Raw genomic sequence first — 19,623 nt, 5'->3', positions numbered from 1 at the left:
TGGGTTGGTGTGATTATAAACCCCCGGATGAATCAGTGACACTCCCCTCAATGAAGCCCCTCCACTGTTAATTCGCATCCAATCCGGTCGGCGCCCCACGCCGCTCACATACCGAATGACGACCGAAATCAACTGTTTCCCTGTCCAGAGTGGCCGGGGCCATAAGATCGCCGGCAGAGGAATAAGCTCAGAAAGTGTGATTTCGTGTTGCTGGCGCAAGTAGGGTGCCAGCCCATAGTAAGTAAGTTGAACAAAGGTGGCATGCTCAAGAAACTTGTCACGCAATGTTAACAGGACACCAGCCGCAATATGATCCTGAATAAGTCCCCGAATCGGTTTCCCGGAGGTGGGGACGAGGTAGTTCAGATTGGCATCCATCAGGACGTCTAATTCCACCTTCGCCTCCAGGCTCTGCGGGACGTGAATATTCATCTCATCGCCGTCAAAATCGGCATTAAAGGAGTTGCCATTCACGTAGTGAAAGCGAAGTGTCTTGTGTCCAGAAAGCACCTTGACTTGGTACCCCATCATACTTGGCTTGTGCAATGTCGGGTGACGGTTAAACACCACCCGGTCGCCATCCAAGATATGACGGTACACAATCAGTGTGACGCCACTTTGCGCCATGGCAAAGTACCTGGCAGCGTGTTGCCGCCGTGTTTGCTCAGGCACGTCAAGCTCAATAAACCGAATTTCTCCATTCGTTTGTCGAATCTCAAGGTGAGTGGCACCGGGGTAGCGACGCGGCCCGTTGATGACGCAACGCTTCAAAAGATTCATGCGGGCAGAGGCGTAAAATGTCACTTGTTCAGGAAAAGACAAATTTCGGGCAAATGGTCGGGGCAGCAAGACTTCGTTCGGCTCCACCATTAAATCTGGGGAGATAACGGAGCGACAGGCCTGATTCACACGCTTCCCCATCATATTCATACGGAACAAACCCTCCTTCTTAGCAAATGTCCCCATGATTTCTTGGTACACCTCATTCACCTTCACCTGCAGGTTACGTAGGTTGATCTCATTTGCAATTTCTTGCGCGGTGGAGAGGAGGTTTCGGTCCGGTGTGGAGTTGTTCTGCAGTACCTGGTAACACTCAATTTGCTCCACAAATCCAAGGACACTAGAGAGAGCACGTGTCTGTGGATCTGGGGAGATGGCACCGCCATCTTGTACCTGCACACCGGATGAAATGCGTAACGGCAATGGCGGGACGAGAATGCGGTCTATAAAGAATGCCTTGTACATATCCCGTGCAGGCAGTGGTGTGGTGTGTGGTGTGATAACGGAGGGTTCACCCAGGTGTGGAAACAACATGCCAAGAAGGAGTTCCTCGCGCTGGCAAAGTTGTTTCAGGTGCTCACGGATGTCTTGATTACAAAAATACGTATGAGTTCTTTTATGCAGCTTGTTGTTCTCCTCCCACTCCTGCAATTGCGTCTGAGTGAGAAGGGCGTTCGCGACATTCACCGACGCGCTGTTCTTTCTAAAGAAAAAGAAAAAGTGTCCATTTCGTTTTGTAATGCGTGGAGAGATACCATTACAGTGGGAGCAGACGCCAACGTGCTCCTTCAACTCGCGCAGTGCTTGTCGGGCAATGCCGTTACGGACATCAATCGCCCCCTTCCTCCCGTGCTCTGTTTCTGTTGACGCCTCACCCGCCGCGGCAGAGGTGTGTGCATGTCGACTCAGAATGCGCTCCGTATGTTCCTGCAGAAGTGTGACATCGTTGATAACCTCCTCATTTGCCGTGTGCAGACGCCGGTGTCGCGTGTCGTACCCCCTCGCGTTGCTAACGACATCTAAAAGATGCAGCGCTTCGCCAATAAGACCGCGATCAACAAGCCGCAACGCCTGACGGTATCGCTCCACATCGAGAGACGGGGCACGAAACCGGTGACAGAAGAAGCACTTCGCCTGCAGCAGCTGTTCAGCCTCTTCCACAAGGTGTGGGTTCATCACAGACATGCGCTCCTCGCCCCGCAACGCGTCGCCAGGGTGTAGCCGCGGCATGCCGATAAAACCAAAGTGCCCCTGGCAGCGCTCGTTGCCGTACTTCCCTGTAAGGCTCGCCGCGCAAGTCTGACAGGAGTGTGGCGGAAATGTGCGCACGTCAAAGTTCCCCATTCGCGTGTCGTAAAACGTGGCGTGTTCCTCGCCATTTCGCACTACCGGCCGCCATGGAGCCGTTTTGTCCTCCTGCCCACATCGTGTGCGCACCTCAACAAAAGCCATGCGGGCCATGTCCTCTGGTGTGAGCAACGAGAGGGAGACGGCCACCTTCTCTTGCACCACGCGGCGTGTCCTAAGATCGCCGACATACGCGTGAAATGGAAAAGCGGTGATGAGGGACATGAGCAGATGGCAAAATAAACTAAAATTCGGCCAATGTTTCCTTTGATGAGCCCTCCCCTTTCACTCCTTTCTTTTCCCCCCTTCCTTCCACAGGCCCTAATATCTCCCTTTTCCTTTCTTACTTTGCCTTTCCCCCGTGCCACGGGGCTTACCGCTGCTGCTTCTGCTGCTCTGTACGCACCTGTTGTGTTTGTGTTTTTTCCTTTCCCCCTTCGGTCGATTTTGTTTCCTTTTTTTTCTTCACTTTTCCGTTTTGTGTAAATGTGGGACCCGCAGAGACGCATAAAAAGGAAAAAAACAAAAACAAAAACAAAAACAAAATAGAGAAAGAGAGAGTAAAAGGCGGGGATCGCTGTTTCTGTTTGTGTATGCAAGTAACCCACAATCAGTGGCCCTAAAATATATATATATATATATATATATATATATGTTCATTACACAGAGCTATAGATATGCCCATGTAAACTCATATTATTGCCATACAAAAGGAAGGGGGATACGGCAATGCACGGCTCAAAACGAGTAAAACACATAAATGTGTATAGAAAAATGTAAAGATATCATAAAATTTGCAATACGGAATCATCACCTTTCCTTCTCGCAGTCTAATCCTTCCTATATGTATCTTGGCGTTCTATTGCCTTCTCCCTCTCGAACCGTCTTTTCAGTTGTTGTTCGCCATTGCCACAGTCACAGTCAAAGTCACCGCCACCACTTTTTTTTTTTTTTTTTTTTCCATCCCCCTCTTCCCCACAGATGCCATTTTACGGTTTCATATTCGCGACGTAGAGCTACAAAGTACATGAGAGAAATAGACACACACAAAAAAACACACACACAGAGACATACATGTCATCCGTTTACCCACTGTGTACATTCTTGAAATAAGCAACACGGAGAAACACTGCGTGGCATGATGTGCGCCAGATTCTTCTCTTCCTGTTCCCTCCTGTCGCTGCGGTCGTTGATCTTTGCTCCGTGGGGGAAAAAAAAAAATCACAGAAAATAGAAAATGAGCAACGGAGTGTGCATACAGAGGAACAACAGCCTCATATGCAAAGCAAGCCAAAATCAACAAATCACAACGCACAGCTTGTCCCCATGCGTTTTCGTTTTCTTTCGCACCCTTTCCCCCTATGATGGTATCTCTCTTCCTCGTTATTCCCCCCCTCCCTCCCTTCTACGTTTTAAGGAGAGTGTATATATAAATATAAAATAATTTATTTCCTTTTGTCTCTATATGCATATATATATTTATATAAACTTTAAACCACAGACGCTATATTAAAATCACCTCGCCAATTGCGACGCCCTATGCCCTCCTGCGTGCATGCTCCTCCAGCACAGCCCAGCCGGGGTACCTGTAGCCGCCGAGTGACTTCTCCAGTGCAATCGCCACACCAATGCTGAGCTCGTCGTTGATCTCTCGCGAGACAATCTGCACCCCTTTTGGCAGGTGATAATCCAGCGGCAGCCGCCGCTCCCGCACTTCAGCAGGCGTCACGGTTGTGGCGGCGTCGCGCAGGTCCGCTGTCCAAATGGGAACGGCCGTGGCTGGCATCTGCAGCACGTTGAATGCAGCGGTGTATTGAAACTCCAGTGGCGTCAGCAGCGGCGTATGGTGGTGTGGGGCAGGACGGGGAAACGTTGGCGCCAAAATGACACCATCGTCGCCCAACAGATCCTCCAGCGATCGCTTAAAGGAGGAGATATCGAACTTCGGGGAAGGCATCCCAATATTTTTCGGGAAATTCTGGTCCATGGCCTCCATTATGCAGAGTAACAGCGCGGGAAGCGTGTGCTGCGAACGACGCACAAGCCACCGCAGCAGCTCCCAGAAAACATTGAAACTCGGGGACCCCTCCCCCATCAGCGCGGTAAACTTGACCTCCGTCGGATCCGACGTGAGCACATTGGTCCACATGGCAAAGGTATCTGAAAACGGCTTAAATGCAGCCGGGACCGCCCCGCCTGAGCAACGGCTTCGGTCGCGGAGGTTGACGTACACGACTTTGGCCCCGTATTCTCTCTCCAAGCATCGAGCTGCCAGTTCCACCGCCGCAAGCTGCGATGAAGAAGTGCGAACCCCGTTGATGCCAAAGTCCTCCAATGCGAAGACACGAAGAGGTTTTCCCCCTCCAATCTTTGGAATATCACGAAGCGGCGGTCGTGGAGGGTACAACCTCGGATCCTCAAGAAACCCACCGCGTGCGGCCACATGGCACAGCGGGGCGATGTCTTCCGCAAAACGACAAATAGGGCCCGTCGTCATGTAGTGATTTGCGGCCGTCTTGGGTGCCGGATGCTGCCCACGGTTGGATATATAGTGCGGACTTGCCTTGTGGCCGAATACACCGTTAAAGAGTGCCGGCATACGTATGGAACCGCCAATGTCACTGCCGAGACTAAACGTTGAAAAGACAGCCCCGGCGGCTGCTCCCTCACCTCCGCTGCTTCCACCCACCAGACAGCGAGTATCGTACGGATTACATGAGATACCGTAGACATAATTTGAGCTCTCATACCACATACAGAGTTCACTTGTGTTGGTGACACCAAGAATGATGGCGCCAGATTCACGGAAGTTCTTCACCACGGGACTATCATTCTTGGCGATGATGTGACGCCTGTTTGGATGACCGCTGGTGTTTGGGCAGCCTGTGACGGACATACACTCCTTGATAGTGCACGGCACACCAAGTAGCCAACTCGGTGCCGGCCTCGAGCGGTCGGCGCGCCACGCCGCCCACACGGCATCGGCCTCCACCGCCGCCTCAATGGCCTCGTCAAAGCACTCAAATACCATAGCATTGATATACGGATTGACACGCTTGATATGCTCAATGTACGTCCGCACAACATGCTCACAACTCAATTCACCCAAACGGTACGCTTTACTCAGCTGCACCGCTGAGAGTTGTTGACAGTATGCAATTGGCGAGGGTGGCACCTGTCGCGATGTTTTCGGCCCAGCCATCATATATACTTCAAAGATTTTGTTCGCCAAATAGGCGTAGAAGATCAATAATACCATGGTGAAAAGAATTCCATAGAAATAACATACCAGACACGCCACAGCCGCGGCAAAAAGAACAGAGCGTCGTATTATCATTGCGCCGTGCTACCCCTTTTGTTCTCTCTCTCCCTCTCTCTCTCTCGGGATAGATATATGTAATATATTTGTGTAATTTGCTTTATTACTGTTTTCAGGGAAAATACTAATATCCGTGTATATATGCATACACACACAATAAAAAGAAAAGGAAAAAAAAAGGAAAAAAAAAAGGGGGTTCATGTACCAACGCAAACAAATACATGTATACATGTCTGGTATGTCACAAATATGAGAGAACTGCAGAATATGCGGACGGGAAGCGTGGCTGAAAGAAAACAAAACAACAAAACAACAACAACAACAAAAAGGACTACAACATCCCCCGCCACGGAGAGAATAAAAAAAAAAAAAGAATCGGCGCGCGACTGGGGAAGATGGGGGTGGGGGGCGGGAAGAAAAGACGCATTCAACAGACAGTCATCCGTGACGCAAGCGTCATGCGTCCTCCACACACACACGCCCCCCTACCATCCCTTAAAAAACAACAACAACAACAACAACAAACTCTCATCCTCCTTCTTCCTCCACCAACAACTCATTCACGCCCCGCCAGTATTATTATCATTATCATTATTATTATTATCATTGTTATCATTTTTTATTATTTTTTATTTCCGCCTCATCTTATTTCTCTATGTTTTTTTTTTTTTTTTCTCTTTTCTTCTTCTGCCGCCTCTGCAGTCGGCGGTGCTTCCCACCCCTCCAACCCCATTGGCTGTGCGGGGGCTAGCGACGGAGCGTCAGCAAAAAAGCTGGAAATAATTTGCGCTCTCCCTCGCGCCCACCACACATTACCACCACCGCCACCGCCGCTGCCGCTACCAGTCAGCGTGCCATACACGTGTTTAAATGCGTGCGGTTCCTCCCTCCTTTTCTTCCTTCTTTTTTCTCTGCGCGGTCTGAGAGGAACTTCTCAGCCCTCCACGAAGGTGATGGGCTCACAGTCCGGCAGTCGTCGGTGCATCGCCGTGACGTGCTTCAGCGGAATCGCCACCAGATTAAGTGACCTCCAACTCAATTCGCCGTCGGCATAACGACGCTGCTCCACCGCGTTCTGCAGCAGCAGGTCGCCAAGTCCCATGTACGCGATGAGGGTCCCGACGAGAATGCGACGGTCCACCAGCTCCACCCGCAGCTCTCGGCCAAGAAACGGATGTGTCAACGCCTTCTCCGCTGCCTTGGAAGGTTCCGGAGGTTTCTGACCGCCACGCTGCTGCAGCGATCGCCCCTGCTGGGGCGCCAGTTCGACTTCCCCTTTGGAGTTCTTCTTGTTACCCGCCTTGTGGTTCGCCATCGTCAGACCCCACCCCTCTAAACCCCTAAACCCCTCTTTCTCCTCTAAGTGTCCGAGAATTCTTCCTCTTGCTGCCACAGCTGTCGCAGCGAAATACGCAGCATTCCAACAAGATAGACAGATAGATAGAGGGAGAGGAAGAAGAAAAAAAAAAAAAAATACATCAACGGAACTCAGACGGTAGGTGCAATAGACCTTTGCTCCGTGTGCATACGTATAAATAAATATAAATATTTTTCTTTGAGAGCAAAAGAAAAATTTCAATAAAAATAAATGCAACGGCCATAACATCAACACATGGCTGTAATATTTTCACTCAAAGGAGTTAACTGCAATGTCAAGAAGGGAGAAGGAGAGGCGGGGTAGCGGGTAAATGCATGACGACAAATAAAAAAAAGAAAAAAAAAAAATTCCTTCTTCTCAATAATAAATAATAATAAACAGTTCCTTCATGTTCTTTTTCCACAATTTCTTTATTTTCTTCACCCCACGTACAAAAATATTATATTATATTATATATATATATATATATATATATATATACGTGTATGTATTATCCCTTATTTCCACACCTCCTACTGCTTGTCTATTCACATGCATGGTTGTTTACGTAGAGAATAATGATACATATATACATGTACATATATATCCACCATCCACCATCCATGTATGTATGTATCCTTGTATATAACATATATATATATATACATGTATAATATGCCCTTCTCATTGTCAACAGCGGCGGGTGTTTATATGATAAATAGAAAACAAAAAAACAAAAACAAAAACAAAAACAAAAAAAGAAATTACAGTGAGCGTCAGGCAACATAAAACCATAATAAATATATAAAGATTATTACACCAACAAGTACTATTAGCAGAAAAAAAAAAAGAAAAGAAAAGAAAAAAAGGAAAAGACACATAAAAGTGAAGGAACTTTTCCAGCTTTCTGTGAGTATTATTACATCGCTCCTCTTTTGCCGTCCCCTCCAGAAACACAAGCAGGCATCTCAAAAGAAGAAGAAACAAAACAAAAAAAAAAAAAAACAAAACAAAACCCGCAACTACAACAACTACAGAAGAGAATGGGAGAGTGTCAATAGAAATGGCTGCTACCCTCCCCCCCTCCCCCCCCCTCCTTTCCCTCCCCTTCCCACTATTCTCTAAAAGACTCCACACTTCCGGCTTAACCGATGGCTTACGCACAGCGGAGAACACACACACAGACAGACAGACAGACAGACAGACAGACAGACGGGTGCAAAGGGAGTGCGTTGGGTGACGGAGACAATTTTATTGCTTCTATGCATGAAAGAATGTAAAAAAAAAATAACAGCAATAACAACAGAAAAATAAATAAATAAATAAATTCAATCGCGTCAGTTCCTCTGCCTCGCCCCCCTACTACTACTACTACTAATAGTGTTGCTCTGTCGCAACAATGCATTTTGAAGCCAAAAGAATCCCTCGTTAACACCCGTCCCCTTCAGTGCATTAGAGGCAAAAATATTAAACGGCCGATCGGCCATGAGTGTCGTGAGGTCAAGAAGATCAACCAATTCTGCCGCGGTCTTGGCATTTGGAAGATCCATCTTGTTGGCATAAAACAAAAATGGGATTTTCGCCCCATTTGTCTTGGGTAATTCCCGTGCAATGTCCGGGTGTTGCAGCATTAACTCAATTTCCTCCTTCACAACGCACAGGCGAAGCTCATCGCTGCTGTCCACGACGAATATAATCCCATTGATATTTTCATAGTACGTTTCCCACAGGCCGCGGAACTTCTTCGCCCCGCCCATGTCAAATACCGTGAACTTCGCCGATCCTTTTTCAAACACCTCGACATTGTAGCCGACTGTGGCGCTGATATGTTCACTCTGAAGCGCAGTCGGCTTGAGCCGATTGATGATCGATGACTTGCCGCTGTTATCGAGGCCGCAGGTGATGATGTGCAGTTTTGTTTTACTCTGCCCCATAAACCCTCCTTCCCCTCCTTCCTCCAATTACACACACACACACACTCTCTCTATATCTATATATATCTTTCTCTTTCTCCTTCTCCCTTCTCCCTCTTCCTTTCCTTCTTGGCTCGTGTGCTCTTCCTTCCTTCTTTTTTTTTTTTTTTTTCGCTTCTCCTAACCGCGGTGACAAATCACGCCCCCACCTACGCACATAAGCACAGACAGACAGACAGACAGAGAGGGAGGGAGGGAGAGAAGTTTTCCACGACACAGAGCAAACACACATAGAGGCATATAAACACATACGAGACATGCACAGACACATCTATCTGCCTGTCTACATATGTTTTCCTTGTTTTTTTTTTTTTTTTTAATTCTTCTTCTTCTTCTCTCTCCGTTTCCTCTCCTGCACGCACAGACCATCTCCTCCACACTACGGTGTGTGTGTATGTATGCGTTCATGATGTTTCCGTTGTGGTGTCACTGGGGGTGGGGTGGGTGGGTGGGTGGTTGGATGGACGCTTCAGCCTTGTCTTGAGATCAAACAACACACACATAATACACACATACGTGCAGACAGACAGACAGACAGACAGACAGACGCACCCACAAAAAACAAAAAACAAAAACAAAACAAAACAACAACAGACAATACAGATCCATTCAAATCAAAAGAACATAAATTACATACATGTATACACTTATCAGCTTCAAAGAAAATAAAATAAATAAAATAAATAAATAAATAATACATACATGTAACCTCATGAGCCAATACATACATGTATATATATATATATATATATATATATATATATATAAGCATGTCTGTCATGCATGCATCTGCAAATAAAAATAAATAAATAAATAAATAAATAAATAAATAAGAAAAAACAAACAAACAAAATTACCATACCACTGGTTGCACAATTAAATGTAAAACAAACAACAACAACAACAACAACAACAACAAACAACAACAATAATAATAAGAGGGGTAAGAAATAAAGCCAATATTCCAACCAAAATCAAAAAACAACAAGGAGAAAAATCAACTATACAACAAAAACAAGAACAGCTGCTACTGAGAGCCACACACACACACACACACATAAATACATGATTATTGAAAGTAAAAATAAATTGGTGCAGGTAAAAAAAAAAAAAAAATACACACGCTACATATTTTATTCTCACTTTTTCAAGTTGGGTGTTTTATTTTGCTTCAATGTGTCTGCAAGATCGTGGTAGCTCTGTCTTTACAGAGCTGAGGTTCCCCCTAAGACCATTTTATCGGAAACTACCCTCTTTAGAAAGGGTAGAAATGTTCCAACATCGGGAAGGGATAAAAATTCCGCACAGGGACCCAACTTATCCTGTTGAGACATCAAAGAGACAGCACTGGGGGTAGTTCTTTCTTCTGCGACAATTAAGGCATTGTAATGCACAGGGGAAAGATAAGAAAGAAACACATCAATGGGTTCTGAATGTCCTTCAAAGACAAAAACACTTTCATCGTCCCTTAAAACAGTAAAACGGTTTCCTACACAAACAGCCGTATTGAGATCCATATCGGAAGAAAATGCCGATGTCTGAGCAGCCGGAAGTGTCGAATCACATGCGACGGAAGGCGTAATTCCACCAATCTCGCCATGCAGCGGAGAAACCAAAAGAAAACTCGAGTCCATTTTTGGCAATGCATTGGAAACAGTCGTTGTGATAGGCATATTTAAAGAGGGTGTGGATTCCACCTGTTGCTGCGTACTTGGCGAATTCTCAACGGGGGTTGGATGGGCTAGGAGTAGAGTGATGTGATGTTTCCCTTTGTTTTCTACACTTTCGGTTCCAACGGAGCATAACCTGGCAATTTCCTGCGAGACGGTCCGCAAATGCGTCGATTGAAAAGAACCGCCCACGGAACTCTCCTCGCCGCTTTGGACCGTAAAACTTAAATCCAAGTACCCACCAGCTCCACCCTTATTTGCAGCATCCCCGGTCATCGCCACTGCCGGAGCTTCCACTGCCGCAAAGAAAACGTTTCGGTTCGTACTCTCAGGGTACTCACCGGATGCAAAACTGTCCCGTTTTGGGGTTGCGGCTGCTCGAATGGTTGATTGAGTCAATTTACGCTGCAGAGAACGCTGAAGGGCGCATGCATCCACAATAACTTCCTCCTCTTCTTCCCCATTTTCATGATTCTTTGTGTTCTGCGTTGACGCCACTGGTTTACGTGACTTAAGTGCAGTGAGCTGAACGCCTCCAGATTTCCTGCTGCACGCACAACCCCCCCTTCTTCTTCCTCCTCCTCCTCCTTCTTCTGCTTCTGTTTCTACAACTAATGCTCCCATTCCGCCCCCGCCACCTTTTCCCTCTTTTACAACTGTTGCCGTTTGCGTCAAATGACTCATGTTAGCATTGCCCTGGAGATGCCGTTGTTGCCGAAGAGTGGCAACATCCACCAGGAAGGCAGGTGGTAACGGAGAGTCTGCACCTGGACGGTATGTAATGTAAAAGTTCTGCTGCTCCGATGACAAGACGTGAATGTTTATGTGCAGACTATCACTTGCCGCGCGAAGGGTGAGTTCATCACCCCATGTACCACTTTTAAGCATTCTGCCGTAGTAGCCGTCTGCCTCCTCCTTGTTCGCAAAGTAGCAGTCAAAGCGTTCTCGAACACCCTTCATGTATGTGAGGACGTGGACGCGGATAATTTCATGGAGGTCCTCTGAGCCCAGCAACTGCTGCGCCAGAGCGCGAAACTGACAGTTTCCATCACCCTTCACACGGTGCTCCACGAGTTTGAGTTCAAACAGACGCTTCTCCAACCTCTGCGTGCCGATGCGAATAAAATGCTCACGTGTTAGCAAAGGGGCTTCATCGGTTTGTGGTTTCACATTGGAGTTGCTTCCGGACAAGCAGCGATTCGCCTCCTTTTCCTCTTTATCCACCCCAACGGACCCGCTGCTACGGTTGACCACGTTTTTTTTTGAGTCCTTGCGAAAACCTATGAAGGACCTCCGTTTTTTGCTTGTCTCAATTGTAAAAAATGATTCCTGCTGGGCGGCCCCCTCCTGAGACTTCGTCAGGGAGAGTTCGCGCGACTGCGGCGATGCGGGTTGGGGAGTTTGGTTTATGGCTTGAAAGGTTACTGGATGAAAGCTGACTGCGGAAGAACCTTCCCATTTCTCAGTCACTCCCTTGGACTCCTCGCCAATGGATGCCACTGGCGTCATGTCAACACCACTTCTGTCCATATTGGGCAATGCAGCAGAAATGGCACTAGGCGTTGGGGCCTCCAGTTGCTTTGTATCCATTGGGGTATTTTCGGCAGCGTTGTCGCTTAATTTATTTGGGGGCTTCTTGGCTTCATCTATGGTACACGGCGTCACTTCCTCTCCGGTATCACCACATCCGCCGTAGTGCTTCTGAAACTCGGAGACAATCCTTTTACGCACATCTCGCGTTGTGAATGGTGTTACAGGGACAACGGGGGTCAATGCGTACTTACACCCATCCGAAATTGGGCCCGCGGCCCATCCATCTTCTCCCCACTCCATGTCATTTGCCCCCGTGCGGATGGTAAGTTTGGGATGTCGCAAATGCGGCAAACATTTCCGCCCCGCTTCTTCTTCTTCCTCCTTCTCCCTCTCTAGGCCATTCGGGGAGACGGCCACGTAATTTGCTATGGGCTCACCACACTCAGCATCCGCAGCCCCGCCATCGGCGTTCTCTGAAATCAGTGTGAGTTGAGATGGAATAGAACCCTTCGTTAGGCATGTTTGGCTGGAGGAGCAGCCACCCATGTGCCCTTCCTTTTTTTTTTTTTTTTTTCTTTTTTTTTAAAGGGGGTACACGCAGCTGTAAGTTAAATAATATTAAACGGACGTAATGCAACAAAATACGGAGAGTCCCACTCTCTTTTCCTTCCTTCCTTCCTTCCTTTACTACTCCACAAAACAGGGATGCACACGACGGCTAATACACTTCACCCACTAATGGAGCGAGTCCTAACGGTCTCTCTTTTTTTTTTTAACGCAGTAAATTAAATTAAATAAAAACAATTCACTCTTTGTATTGATTATAATATATATATATATGTATGTATATGTTTTTATTTAAAAGAAGAGAATCGCGAGCCCCTGTCGATCGTCTTCTTTATTGTGTAAGAAACAAATATTCACAAATGGGGAACAGAAGAGAAGTAAAAACAAACAAAAAAAAAAAACATGCCCGGCATGAAAAGATAATGACATGACATTACAGAGAGAGACAGAGAGATGCATGAATGGGCGGTGTGGAGAAAATTCGACGCCAACAGGCATATTCAACCTCCTTTCCTTTTTTTTTTTTTTAATTTTTTTCTTTTTTTCCGTTTTAATTTCCGTTCACATTTAATTCTTTTCCTTTTTTTCTTTTTTCTTTTTTCTTCATGATTTTGTTTGTTATAACAACAACACCAACAATAACAGCGAGCAACCAACCAAGGCTGCCTTCTTCTTTCCTTCTCCTGCGTCCCAATGAACGTCGGCCTGTGCACGCATCTATTAACCGTTTCCTCCGTAATCCCTTCTTAATATGTGTATTTGCATGTACACTCACACACAGGCGCGTGTGTAATATTTTATCCATTTGAAAATACCGTCCGTCTTTCAGTCGCTCTTCCCAGTGAAGAGGAGTGACGGCAACAAACGTCCCTTTTTACACACACACACACACAGACACAGACACACAGACACACAGACGCAAACTGCAGGTTACTCCGTCTCGTTGTCATCACGAAGCCACTCCTCCTCAAAGGCGTGTGTGATGGCGCTGCAAACAGCCGCCGCGGACATCCCCCTGTCGCTGATGCGGATGCTTTTCACCTGCCCTTTCGGAGCGTACGGCGCCTCAACATCGCCCCTCGACATGCCACCAATAATGAACGCAAACGGATAAAACTTCCGTGCCTCGGCGGCCTCACTGTGGTGCTGCGCAAAATGGGATGGCGCGGCCTCACCTGCAGCAAATGTCTCCACTTTACGCTTCTTTGTGGCGTCCCCGTCGGCAACACCGCATGTGGCGCAGAAGGCGTAGAGATCAGGGACACTGTCTCCGTCCCGCTCCACGCGAAACAACGTGCAGTTGGGCGGTATGTGGTCTGTGACAGGGTTCCTCACCACACGCAGCAGCGAAATATGCCCATGTGCCGCCCGCACCTTCATCTTGTACAGACACGCCACCATCATCTTTTCAAACAACCGAATATGTCGTGGCACACGCAGGCGTGGATCGACGGCAATGACAACGCCTTTTTTTGTCCGCAGGAATACTTGCAAGAGACCGGCACGGTTCAGCGGGGAGTCCATAAGGTGCAGGAGAGCCTGATGCACCACGTCTGGTCGCCACTCAGCAGGGTCTTGCTTGTTGCGTGCGTGATACTGCCGGTGCTTCTCGGACAGCAGCTCGAAGCCGTACTCCGTGCGCACGACGGCGAGGGGGCAGTGTTCGAGAACGACGATGACACGCCGCCACCGTGACTTCTCTTCGGCTGACTTTGGGAGCCGCGCCGACTTTTGCCTGTACTCCATCCACCCTACCACCTACCGCGGCCCCCGCCCGCACCACAACTCGCTGATCGGCATGCATGACGCATCGCCAAACAACACCGTGTGGTCCAACCAGCACCACCAGCAGCAGAAGTAACAACAAAAAAGAAAAAAAAGGGAGAAAAAAACCTGTTAAAGAAGACGCATCCCACAGCGGTAACGGCAAAGGCAAAAAAGGCACCACACACCTCCTCTCCCCTCCTTCTCCCTCTCTGTACCGCCTTTCCAAACCACAACGCTGCCCTACCGCTCAATCTGAAACGTCTCCTTCTCTCTGCCCTTGAAGCAGAGCAAAATTTCGTTAATTGTGTCCCCACGCAACATGTCGCGCGCAAACGTCGCCTCCGCCAAAAAACCAACCATCCCGAGCGCCCCCACAACGACTCCGCAGATTACATTCGAATACCACAGCCGCTCCCGCAAGGGGCCTTCGGGCAGCTCCACGAAGAGCGCCAGCGGATTCTCGGCAAATTTAATGGAAAAGGCATCCGTGCCCACCTCCCGCAATGGCTCTACTGTCGCTGTGACGTTGAGAAACATGCGCAGCCCTACCAACGCAACAGCGTCCGCCGCCTGCGCAAACGTTCGACACGCGGGAACGCCACTTCGCACGCTGTACTCCTCAATAAGCCGTGATCCAATACGGCGTCCCATTGCGTCCAACTGCTGGTTGACCACCTCCACATCTTCCTCCTGCACCAGGTCGGCAACCATCTGCTGCACCAACGCACCATACGTGATCGCAAAGAACTCGGCACTCACCTTTTCGCCACTCTCAAAGGCCTTTTCCCCTTCATTCGAGAAATTTAACGCCCCCGCGGACATGCTTTCTTTTTTTCTTTTTTCGTTTCGTTTTTTTCCCCCTTTTTCTTGGTTGTGTTTTCCTCTTTGTTTCCGCTGCAACTGCTACCACAGACTGAAAAAGAATAAAAACCTCAATTCCTTTCCTCCACACGTATAAAGTGCCAAACACCCAAATAAAAAAGCAAACAGGAATAACAATAATAATAATAATAATAATAAAGAAAACACAAACACACTAGCAACTGCAGCGGCAGCAGCAGAGTGGTCGTCGCATATTTACATTATATATATATATATATATATATATATATATATATGCCTGTTTGTGTTTCTCAGATTCCTTCCTGCCCCGGTACGGTGTGGCGTTGCCGCCGGCGGACCAGGCAGTCTACTGTACATTCCACACACCCCTCGTGAAGCACAAAACAAAAACAAAACAACAAAAACAACAACAAAAAAAAGCGTTCCCTCACTTTTTTGACCTCCCCCTTTTCTTTGAACTGCCTTGCGCCTTCTGGAACTTCACACGAGCCATGTACGCGCGAAAAGAGGCTTGGATGGTTCGAGTGTTTTCATCCATGGCCAACTGCATTTCCTCATAGTGTCTGTCACGCATCGATTCAACAAATTTCTCTAATTGATACTCGTTCTTTTCAGTACGTAAAACGCCAAGTTCTTCATCAAGCGCAACAATAGCCTCTGTGTCTTCTTCTGTCTCCTTATTGAGGGTCGCTGTGGCCGCTTGTAGTGTTGACATCTGCACATCATACTCCGTGATCGCAGCACTCACGGCAGCCTCTTTTTTGGCCCGTTGCGTTCTTAATGCGTTTGATTCCTCCTGATTCCGGTTCACCAATGTTGCCAGCGTTTCTTTATTTTTTTCGGCGAGCTGCTTCACCTCCTCCAGGTGACCCACATCCTGCGTCTGGCGCTCTCCCTGCAGTTGTTGATTTACTTCAAGAAACGCCGACAGTTCCATGGCGACAACGCTACGTGTATAATCAATTTCTTCCTCTAGCCGTTGTATCTCCGTTTCGAGGGCCTCCACTTCCGTCTTGTGTGATTCCTTTGTTTCTTGGTACTCCCGCTTCAGGGCCTTGACATCTGCGGAAGCGGTCTTTTCTCTATTCACCGCCTCGTGCAGGATCCTGTAGTTGCGGACATCCTCGTTGACTGTCGTCTTGTTACGTGCCATGACGAGGGAAAGGAGGGTCTCCATGGCGTTCTTCAGCGCCAATACACCGGGGTCGATCAGGTGCGCCAGGGAGGATTCCGCCTTCGTGACCAACAAATTGGCCCGCCGCTCCTGCAACTCCCGCACCATGGAGACATATTCATTCTCCTGAAGGGTATCCAGGATGGCACGGAACAACATATGATGTCGATTGAGGTCCGACTCCTCCACACTACCCGCCACTGTGGCCAGGTCCAATATTTCCTTCTCCAGTTCGGCAAACTCCGCCATCTGCAGCAGGACCTCGTTGCCGTCTACATCGGTTGGATCGCCGTGACGCTCTGCGACGCCGTAAATGAGCTGCGCCACACGTACGTCATCATCTTCTTCTTCCTCAACTCCATCTTCCACGCCGCTGCTGAGTTGGCTGCGAACGGTTTCAAGGCACACCTTCCGTGTCCATGGGCTGAGGCTTGTCGGCAGGAGCGAGACGAGCTCAAGATCCCGCACAAGATCCCGAAGAACAAACTCAATCTTGTCGGCCTGGCGCCGCGTCAGCGCATCCATGTCCATTGCTCCCACCCACACACCCGAGGTTCTTATAAACACACCACTTTGTCTGTCGGTGTGCGGCGCGACACCGACAAAAAAAAATAATGCCTGTCCGCTTCCTTGACCCCCACTCCCCCCCGAAAAAAAAAGGCAAAAACAATAAAAAACAAAAAGAACCACGATGGCTTACAGGGACTGCAATGTACACAACATGAGGTATAAACCATACTTCCGTGGATGCCCACATTAAAATTGTACAAACATCACATATTCATCGATGCATAAAGACACAAAAAGTCCACATACACATGGATATAAGTATGAATATTTGTGCCTGTGGAACTTTTTTTGTTGGTTTTCTTTTCAAATAATAATAATAATAATAATAACAAACACAATAACAACAAAAGGACGCCCCGCAGAATAAGAATAAGAAAAAAGAAAACAACAACAACAACAACGCGCAAACAAACATACAGTAAGAACAAGGGCATAACAATTCCGTAATGGTGGTCTCTGTGTATATATTGGGGATGGGGAATACGCAACGCAACAACAACAAAGAAGTGGCGCCGCAAAGAAAAGAAAAAAAAAAAAGAAAGGAGGCGTGGGTGTTGGTGGGAGGCGGAGAAAAGACATCGGAAAGACCCCCAAAAGGGGGAGAGAAGAAATAAATAAATAAATGACGGACCGCATGCACATAGACAGAGCCCCCCCCCTCCCCATGCATGCATGCATGCGTGTATAAAAAGGCTGCCCCACGCCCGACCCCGTCACCGCACAGTCCTTTCCCCAGGAGGAGTGGACATCATGCAACAAACATCAAAAAGAGGTCGAGAGGCAAAGTAGCGGAAAAAGATGATAAAAAATTGCGTAAGGCCGGTCAAAAGTACAAAATAATAATAATAATAATAATAATAATAATAAACACACAAATAAAACAACTCTCAACGGTTTATAAAAAAAAGAAAAAGAAGAAAAAGAGGTGCAGGCAATATGTGTGTGTGTGTGGAGGGGGTTTGCCGCCCACCACCACCCCCTCCGTGTGTCGTGCCCCGCCGTTGGGTGCTTCTTGCCAATCAAAGGGACGGAGGGCTGGACGGAAACGTCCATGAAGCTTACATGCACGCCCACGCATTTTTACACGCAACACACTTCCAATAAACTCATTCCTTCCTTCCTTCCATTTTTTATTTTTATTTTTAAAGAATTCCAATCGTCTTCTCGTGTTATTTCCCCCCCCTCCTTCCCCCTCCTCTTCCTTTTCCCTTCCCCACCAACGGACACATAAACTCTCTATCTTTCGCTGCCATTTCCCACTTCCCACTTCACATATCACCACTACCAACACCACCGCCCCTTTAACTCACTCTCTTCATTCATCTATATTATTTTCCCTTCCTCCTCCTCCTCCTCCTCCTCCTTCCATTTATTTATTTATTTTTATACTCGCTTTTATATAAACTGAAACACACACACACACACACACAAATCAAAGCATACGCACACGCACATATAAATATATATATAAATATAAATATGCATTTCTACATATTTGTGTGTATACACCGTTCATAAATACATCATCTTCCTTCCTACCTTTCTTTTTATATATAAATATGAATATATAAATATTTTAATTTTCATTTTTTGTTGTTTTTCCTTTTTTTTTTTATTTTTATTTTTCTTCTTCTTCATCTTCATCTTCTACATCCATTAAAACAAACATGATTTTCTTTCCTGTCTTTTGTAAAATAAATAAATAAATATATTTATTTTAATGCCATTCAATTCTGTGGCACTCTCTACTCTACCTGCCCCCCGCACCCTTTTTTTTTTTTTTCTTTTTTTCTTTTTTTTTCTCCCCTCTCAACATGCGACGGTATGGCACCAACTTCAGCTCCCGCCTCTCTCTCTCTTTTTCTCTCTTTCTCGCCCTGTGTGTCTGTTCGATCATCTTTTTTTTTATCCCTGAGGCACGTTTTTGCATTAAATTACCGTCACTGCCGTTGTTTTGTTCTTCCGTACGCACCAAACGCCTTGCCTTCACGGGTGGTGGGAAGAAATGAAAGGAGCGAAAAGGCCTTTTATTCATTTGACACCCGCCCCGCCCCCCCCTTTAAACGCACAAATAAAAGAAGAGGGCCGGTGCCTTTCTTTCTCTCTCCATGTCGTCAACGTCGGTTTTTTTTTTTTTTTTTTTGTTGTTGTTGTTGTAAAGAAACTCGTGTAAAAAAAAAAAAAAAATCAATTCAGCAGGGAGCGTATGAGCACATATTACAAGCAACACCCCCCACCAAAAAAAAAAAAAACAACAACAACAACCACAACAACCACAACAATAATAAGTGCGTGTATATTTTTGCATAAAAGAACCAATGAATTTACCACTCCATCTGCATACATGTATTACCGTTACCTTTTTTTCTTCTTTTTTTTCTTTTTCTTTTTTTTCTTTCCTTTCCTCCTTTGTGCTACATATGTGCCAAACAAACAGTTTATATTCTTTTCTTACTAATTAACTCGCCTTTTTTTTCTTTTTTTTTCCTTCCCCACCCTTTCTCTCTTTCTCTCTCTCTCTCCACAATCGTGCCACCGCCTCCCGTTCGTCACACTCAGACAGACGCCAGTGATCCAATGGTGTCCACCTCTTTTTTTGAAAATTCATGCGTCGTGAGACCGACACAATGGAGTGAGGCGCTCGACATGCCAAGGACGGACTGCAGTAGTTGCTGCGTTTCCACGTTGTTGTTTGCCTTCGCCCTGCGGCTCAACTCGAGAAA

General features: G+C 47.0%; 8 protein-coding genes across 8 annotated transcripts, besides 67 other annotated features; all 8 read right to left on the bottom strand.

The window, feature by feature from the left end:
- Positions 1–510: a sequence feature (heterozygous, Esmeraldo-like haplotype).
- On the bottom strand, positions 1–2,352 carry Tc00.1047053508839.89 (DNA-directed RNA polymerase I largest subunit, putative; the record flags this gene model as incomplete). Its single annotated transcript, XM_804574.1, has 1 exon — positions 1–2,352. A coding segment is annotated over one exon (2,352 nt), but the record flags the coding sequence as incomplete, so codon positions are not given.
- Positions 511–665: a sequence feature (areas merged during assembly that could not be assigned to a particular haplotype. This can correspond to areas where the two haplotypes were merged or to regions with more than two copies in the genome that were merged during assembly.).
- Positions 666–764: a sequence feature (heterozygous, non-Esmeraldo-like haplotype).
- Positions 765–1,284: a sequence feature (areas merged during assembly that could not be assigned to a particular haplotype. This can correspond to areas where the two haplotypes were merged or to regions with more than two copies in the genome that were merged during assembly.).
- Positions 1,285–3,057: a sequence feature (heterozygous, Esmeraldo-like haplotype).
- Positions 2,646–2,673: a microsatellite.
- Positions 2,752–2,781: a microsatellite.
- Positions 3,058–3,859: a sequence feature (areas merged during assembly that could not be assigned to a particular haplotype. This can correspond to areas where the two haplotypes were merged or to regions with more than two copies in the genome that were merged during assembly.).
- Positions 3,068–3,087: a microsatellite.
- Positions 3,552–3,578: a sequence feature (AT_rich).
- Positions 3,665–5,464, bottom strand: Tc00.1047053508839.80 (hypothetical protein, conserved; the record flags this gene model as incomplete). Its single annotated transcript, XM_804573.1, has 1 exon — positions 3,665–5,464. One exon carries the CDS (start codon positions 5,462–5,464, stop codon positions 3,665–3,667), a length of 1,800 nt encoding a protein of 599 aa, XP_809666.1.
- Positions 3,860–10,641: a sequence feature (heterozygous, Esmeraldo-like haplotype).
- Positions 5,487–5,510: a microsatellite.
- Positions 5,605–5,637: a sequence feature (T-rich).
- Positions 5,742–5,785: a microsatellite.
- Positions 5,948–5,970: a microsatellite.
- Positions 6,021–6,073: a microsatellite.
- Positions 6,090–6,135: a sequence feature (A-rich).
- Positions 6,249–6,291: a microsatellite.
- On the bottom strand, positions 6,381–6,761 carry Tc00.1047053508839.70 (hypothetical protein, conserved; the record flags this gene model as incomplete). Its single annotated transcript, XM_804572.1, has 1 exon — positions 6,381–6,761. One exon carries the CDS (start codon positions 6,759–6,761, stop codon positions 6,381–6,383), a length of 381 nt encoding a protein of 126 aa, XP_809665.1.
- Positions 6,977–6,999: a sequence feature (AT_rich).
- Positions 7,265–7,315: a microsatellite.
- Positions 7,385–7,480: a microsatellite.
- Positions 7,533–7,561: a microsatellite.
- Positions 7,645–7,679: a microsatellite.
- Positions 7,774–7,818: a sequence feature (T-rich).
- Positions 7,877–7,916: a sequence feature (G-rich).
- Positions 7,976–8,017: a microsatellite.
- Positions 8,112–8,131: a microsatellite.
- Tc00.1047053508839.60 (ADP-ribosylation factor, putative) lies at positions 8,141–8,737 on the bottom strand (the record flags this gene model as incomplete). The annotated part of the gene is made up of 1 exon (XM_804571.1): positions 8,141–8,737. The coding sequence occupies one exon, from the start codon at positions 8,735–8,737 to the stop codon at positions 8,141–8,143; it is 597 nt and encodes a 198-aa protein (XP_809664.1).
- Positions 8,803–8,846: a microsatellite.
- Positions 8,940–8,960: a microsatellite.
- Positions 9,069–9,130: a sequence feature (GA-rich).
- Positions 9,215–9,240: a microsatellite.
- Positions 9,296–9,324: a microsatellite.
- Positions 9,331–9,405: a sequence feature (T-rich).
- Positions 9,445–9,471: a microsatellite.
- Positions 9,497–9,543: a microsatellite.
- Positions 9,576–9,628: a microsatellite.
- Positions 9,667–9,714: a microsatellite.
- Positions 9,815–9,834: a microsatellite.
- Tc00.1047053508839.50 (hypothetical protein, conserved) lies at positions 9,982–12,525 on the bottom strand (the record flags this gene model as incomplete). The annotated part of the gene is made up of 1 exon (XM_804570.1): positions 9,982–12,525. One exon carries the CDS (start codon positions 12,523–12,525, stop codon positions 9,982–9,984), a length of 2,544 nt encoding a protein of 847 aa, XP_809663.1.
- Positions 10,642–10,674: a sequence feature (areas merged during assembly that could not be assigned to a particular haplotype. This can correspond to areas where the two haplotypes were merged or to regions with more than two copies in the genome that were merged during assembly.).
- Positions 10,675–11,163: a sequence feature (areas merged during assembly that could not be assigned to a particular haplotype. This can correspond to areas where the two haplotypes were merged or to regions with more than two copies in the genome that were merged during assembly.).
- Positions 11,006–11,095: a sequence feature (GA-rich).
- Positions 11,164–19,623: a sequence feature (heterozygous, Esmeraldo-like haplotype).
- Positions 12,536–12,563: a microsatellite.
- Positions 12,643–12,664: a microsatellite.
- Positions 12,800–12,843: a sequence feature (AT_rich).
- Positions 13,056–13,150: a sequence feature (A-rich).
- Positions 13,423–13,461: a microsatellite.
- Tc00.1047053508839.40 (hypothetical protein, conserved) lies at positions 13,477–14,292 on the bottom strand (the record flags this gene model as incomplete). The annotated part of the gene is made up of 1 exon (XM_804569.1): positions 13,477–14,292. One exon carries the CDS (start codon positions 14,290–14,292, stop codon positions 13,477–13,479), a length of 816 nt encoding a protein of 271 aa, XP_809662.1.
- Positions 14,554–15,135, bottom strand: Tc00.1047053508839.30 (trafficking protein particle complex subunit 3, putative; the record flags this gene model as incomplete). Its single annotated transcript, XM_804568.1, has 1 exon — positions 14,554–15,135. One exon carries the CDS (start codon positions 15,133–15,135, stop codon positions 14,554–14,556), a length of 582 nt encoding a protein of 193 aa, XP_809661.1.
- Positions 15,137–15,205: a sequence feature (GA-rich).
- Positions 15,305–15,333: a microsatellite.
- Positions 15,397–15,431: a microsatellite.
- Positions 15,537–15,572: a microsatellite.
- Positions 15,584–16,861, bottom strand: Tc00.1047053508839.20 (hypothetical protein, conserved; the record flags this gene model as incomplete). Its single annotated transcript, XM_804567.1, has 1 exon — positions 15,584–16,861. One exon carries the CDS (start codon positions 16,859–16,861, stop codon positions 15,584–15,586), a length of 1,278 nt encoding a protein of 425 aa, XP_809660.1.
- Positions 17,207–17,247: a microsatellite.
- Positions 17,736–17,767: a microsatellite.
- Positions 18,026–18,047: a sequence feature (AT_rich).
- Positions 18,075–18,115: a sequence feature (G-rich).
- Positions 18,240–18,264: a microsatellite.
- Positions 18,268–18,288: a sequence feature (AT_rich).
- Positions 18,310–18,330: a microsatellite.
- Positions 18,352–18,408: a microsatellite.
- Positions 18,445–18,472: a sequence feature (AT_rich).
- Positions 18,473–18,526: a sequence feature (A-rich).
- Positions 18,591–18,622: a sequence feature (AT_rich).
- Positions 18,670–18,701: a microsatellite.
- Positions 18,748–18,774: a microsatellite.
- Positions 19,151–19,188: a microsatellite.
- Positions 19,261–19,303: a sequence feature (A-rich).
- Positions 19,398–19,422: a microsatellite.

The sequence above is a fragment of the Trypanosoma cruzi genome, genomic scaffold (genome assembly GCF_000209065.1).
Source record: "Trypanosoma cruzi strain CL Brener 1047053517073 genomic scaffold, whole genome shotgun sequence".
In the NCBI taxonomy this organism is placed as follows: Eukaryota; Euglenozoa; class Kinetoplastea; order Trypanosomatida; family Trypanosomatidae; genus Trypanosoma; species Trypanosoma cruzi.
Note: the sequence above shows the minus strand (reverse complement) of the source record. Positions and strands in the feature narration are given on the sequence as shown.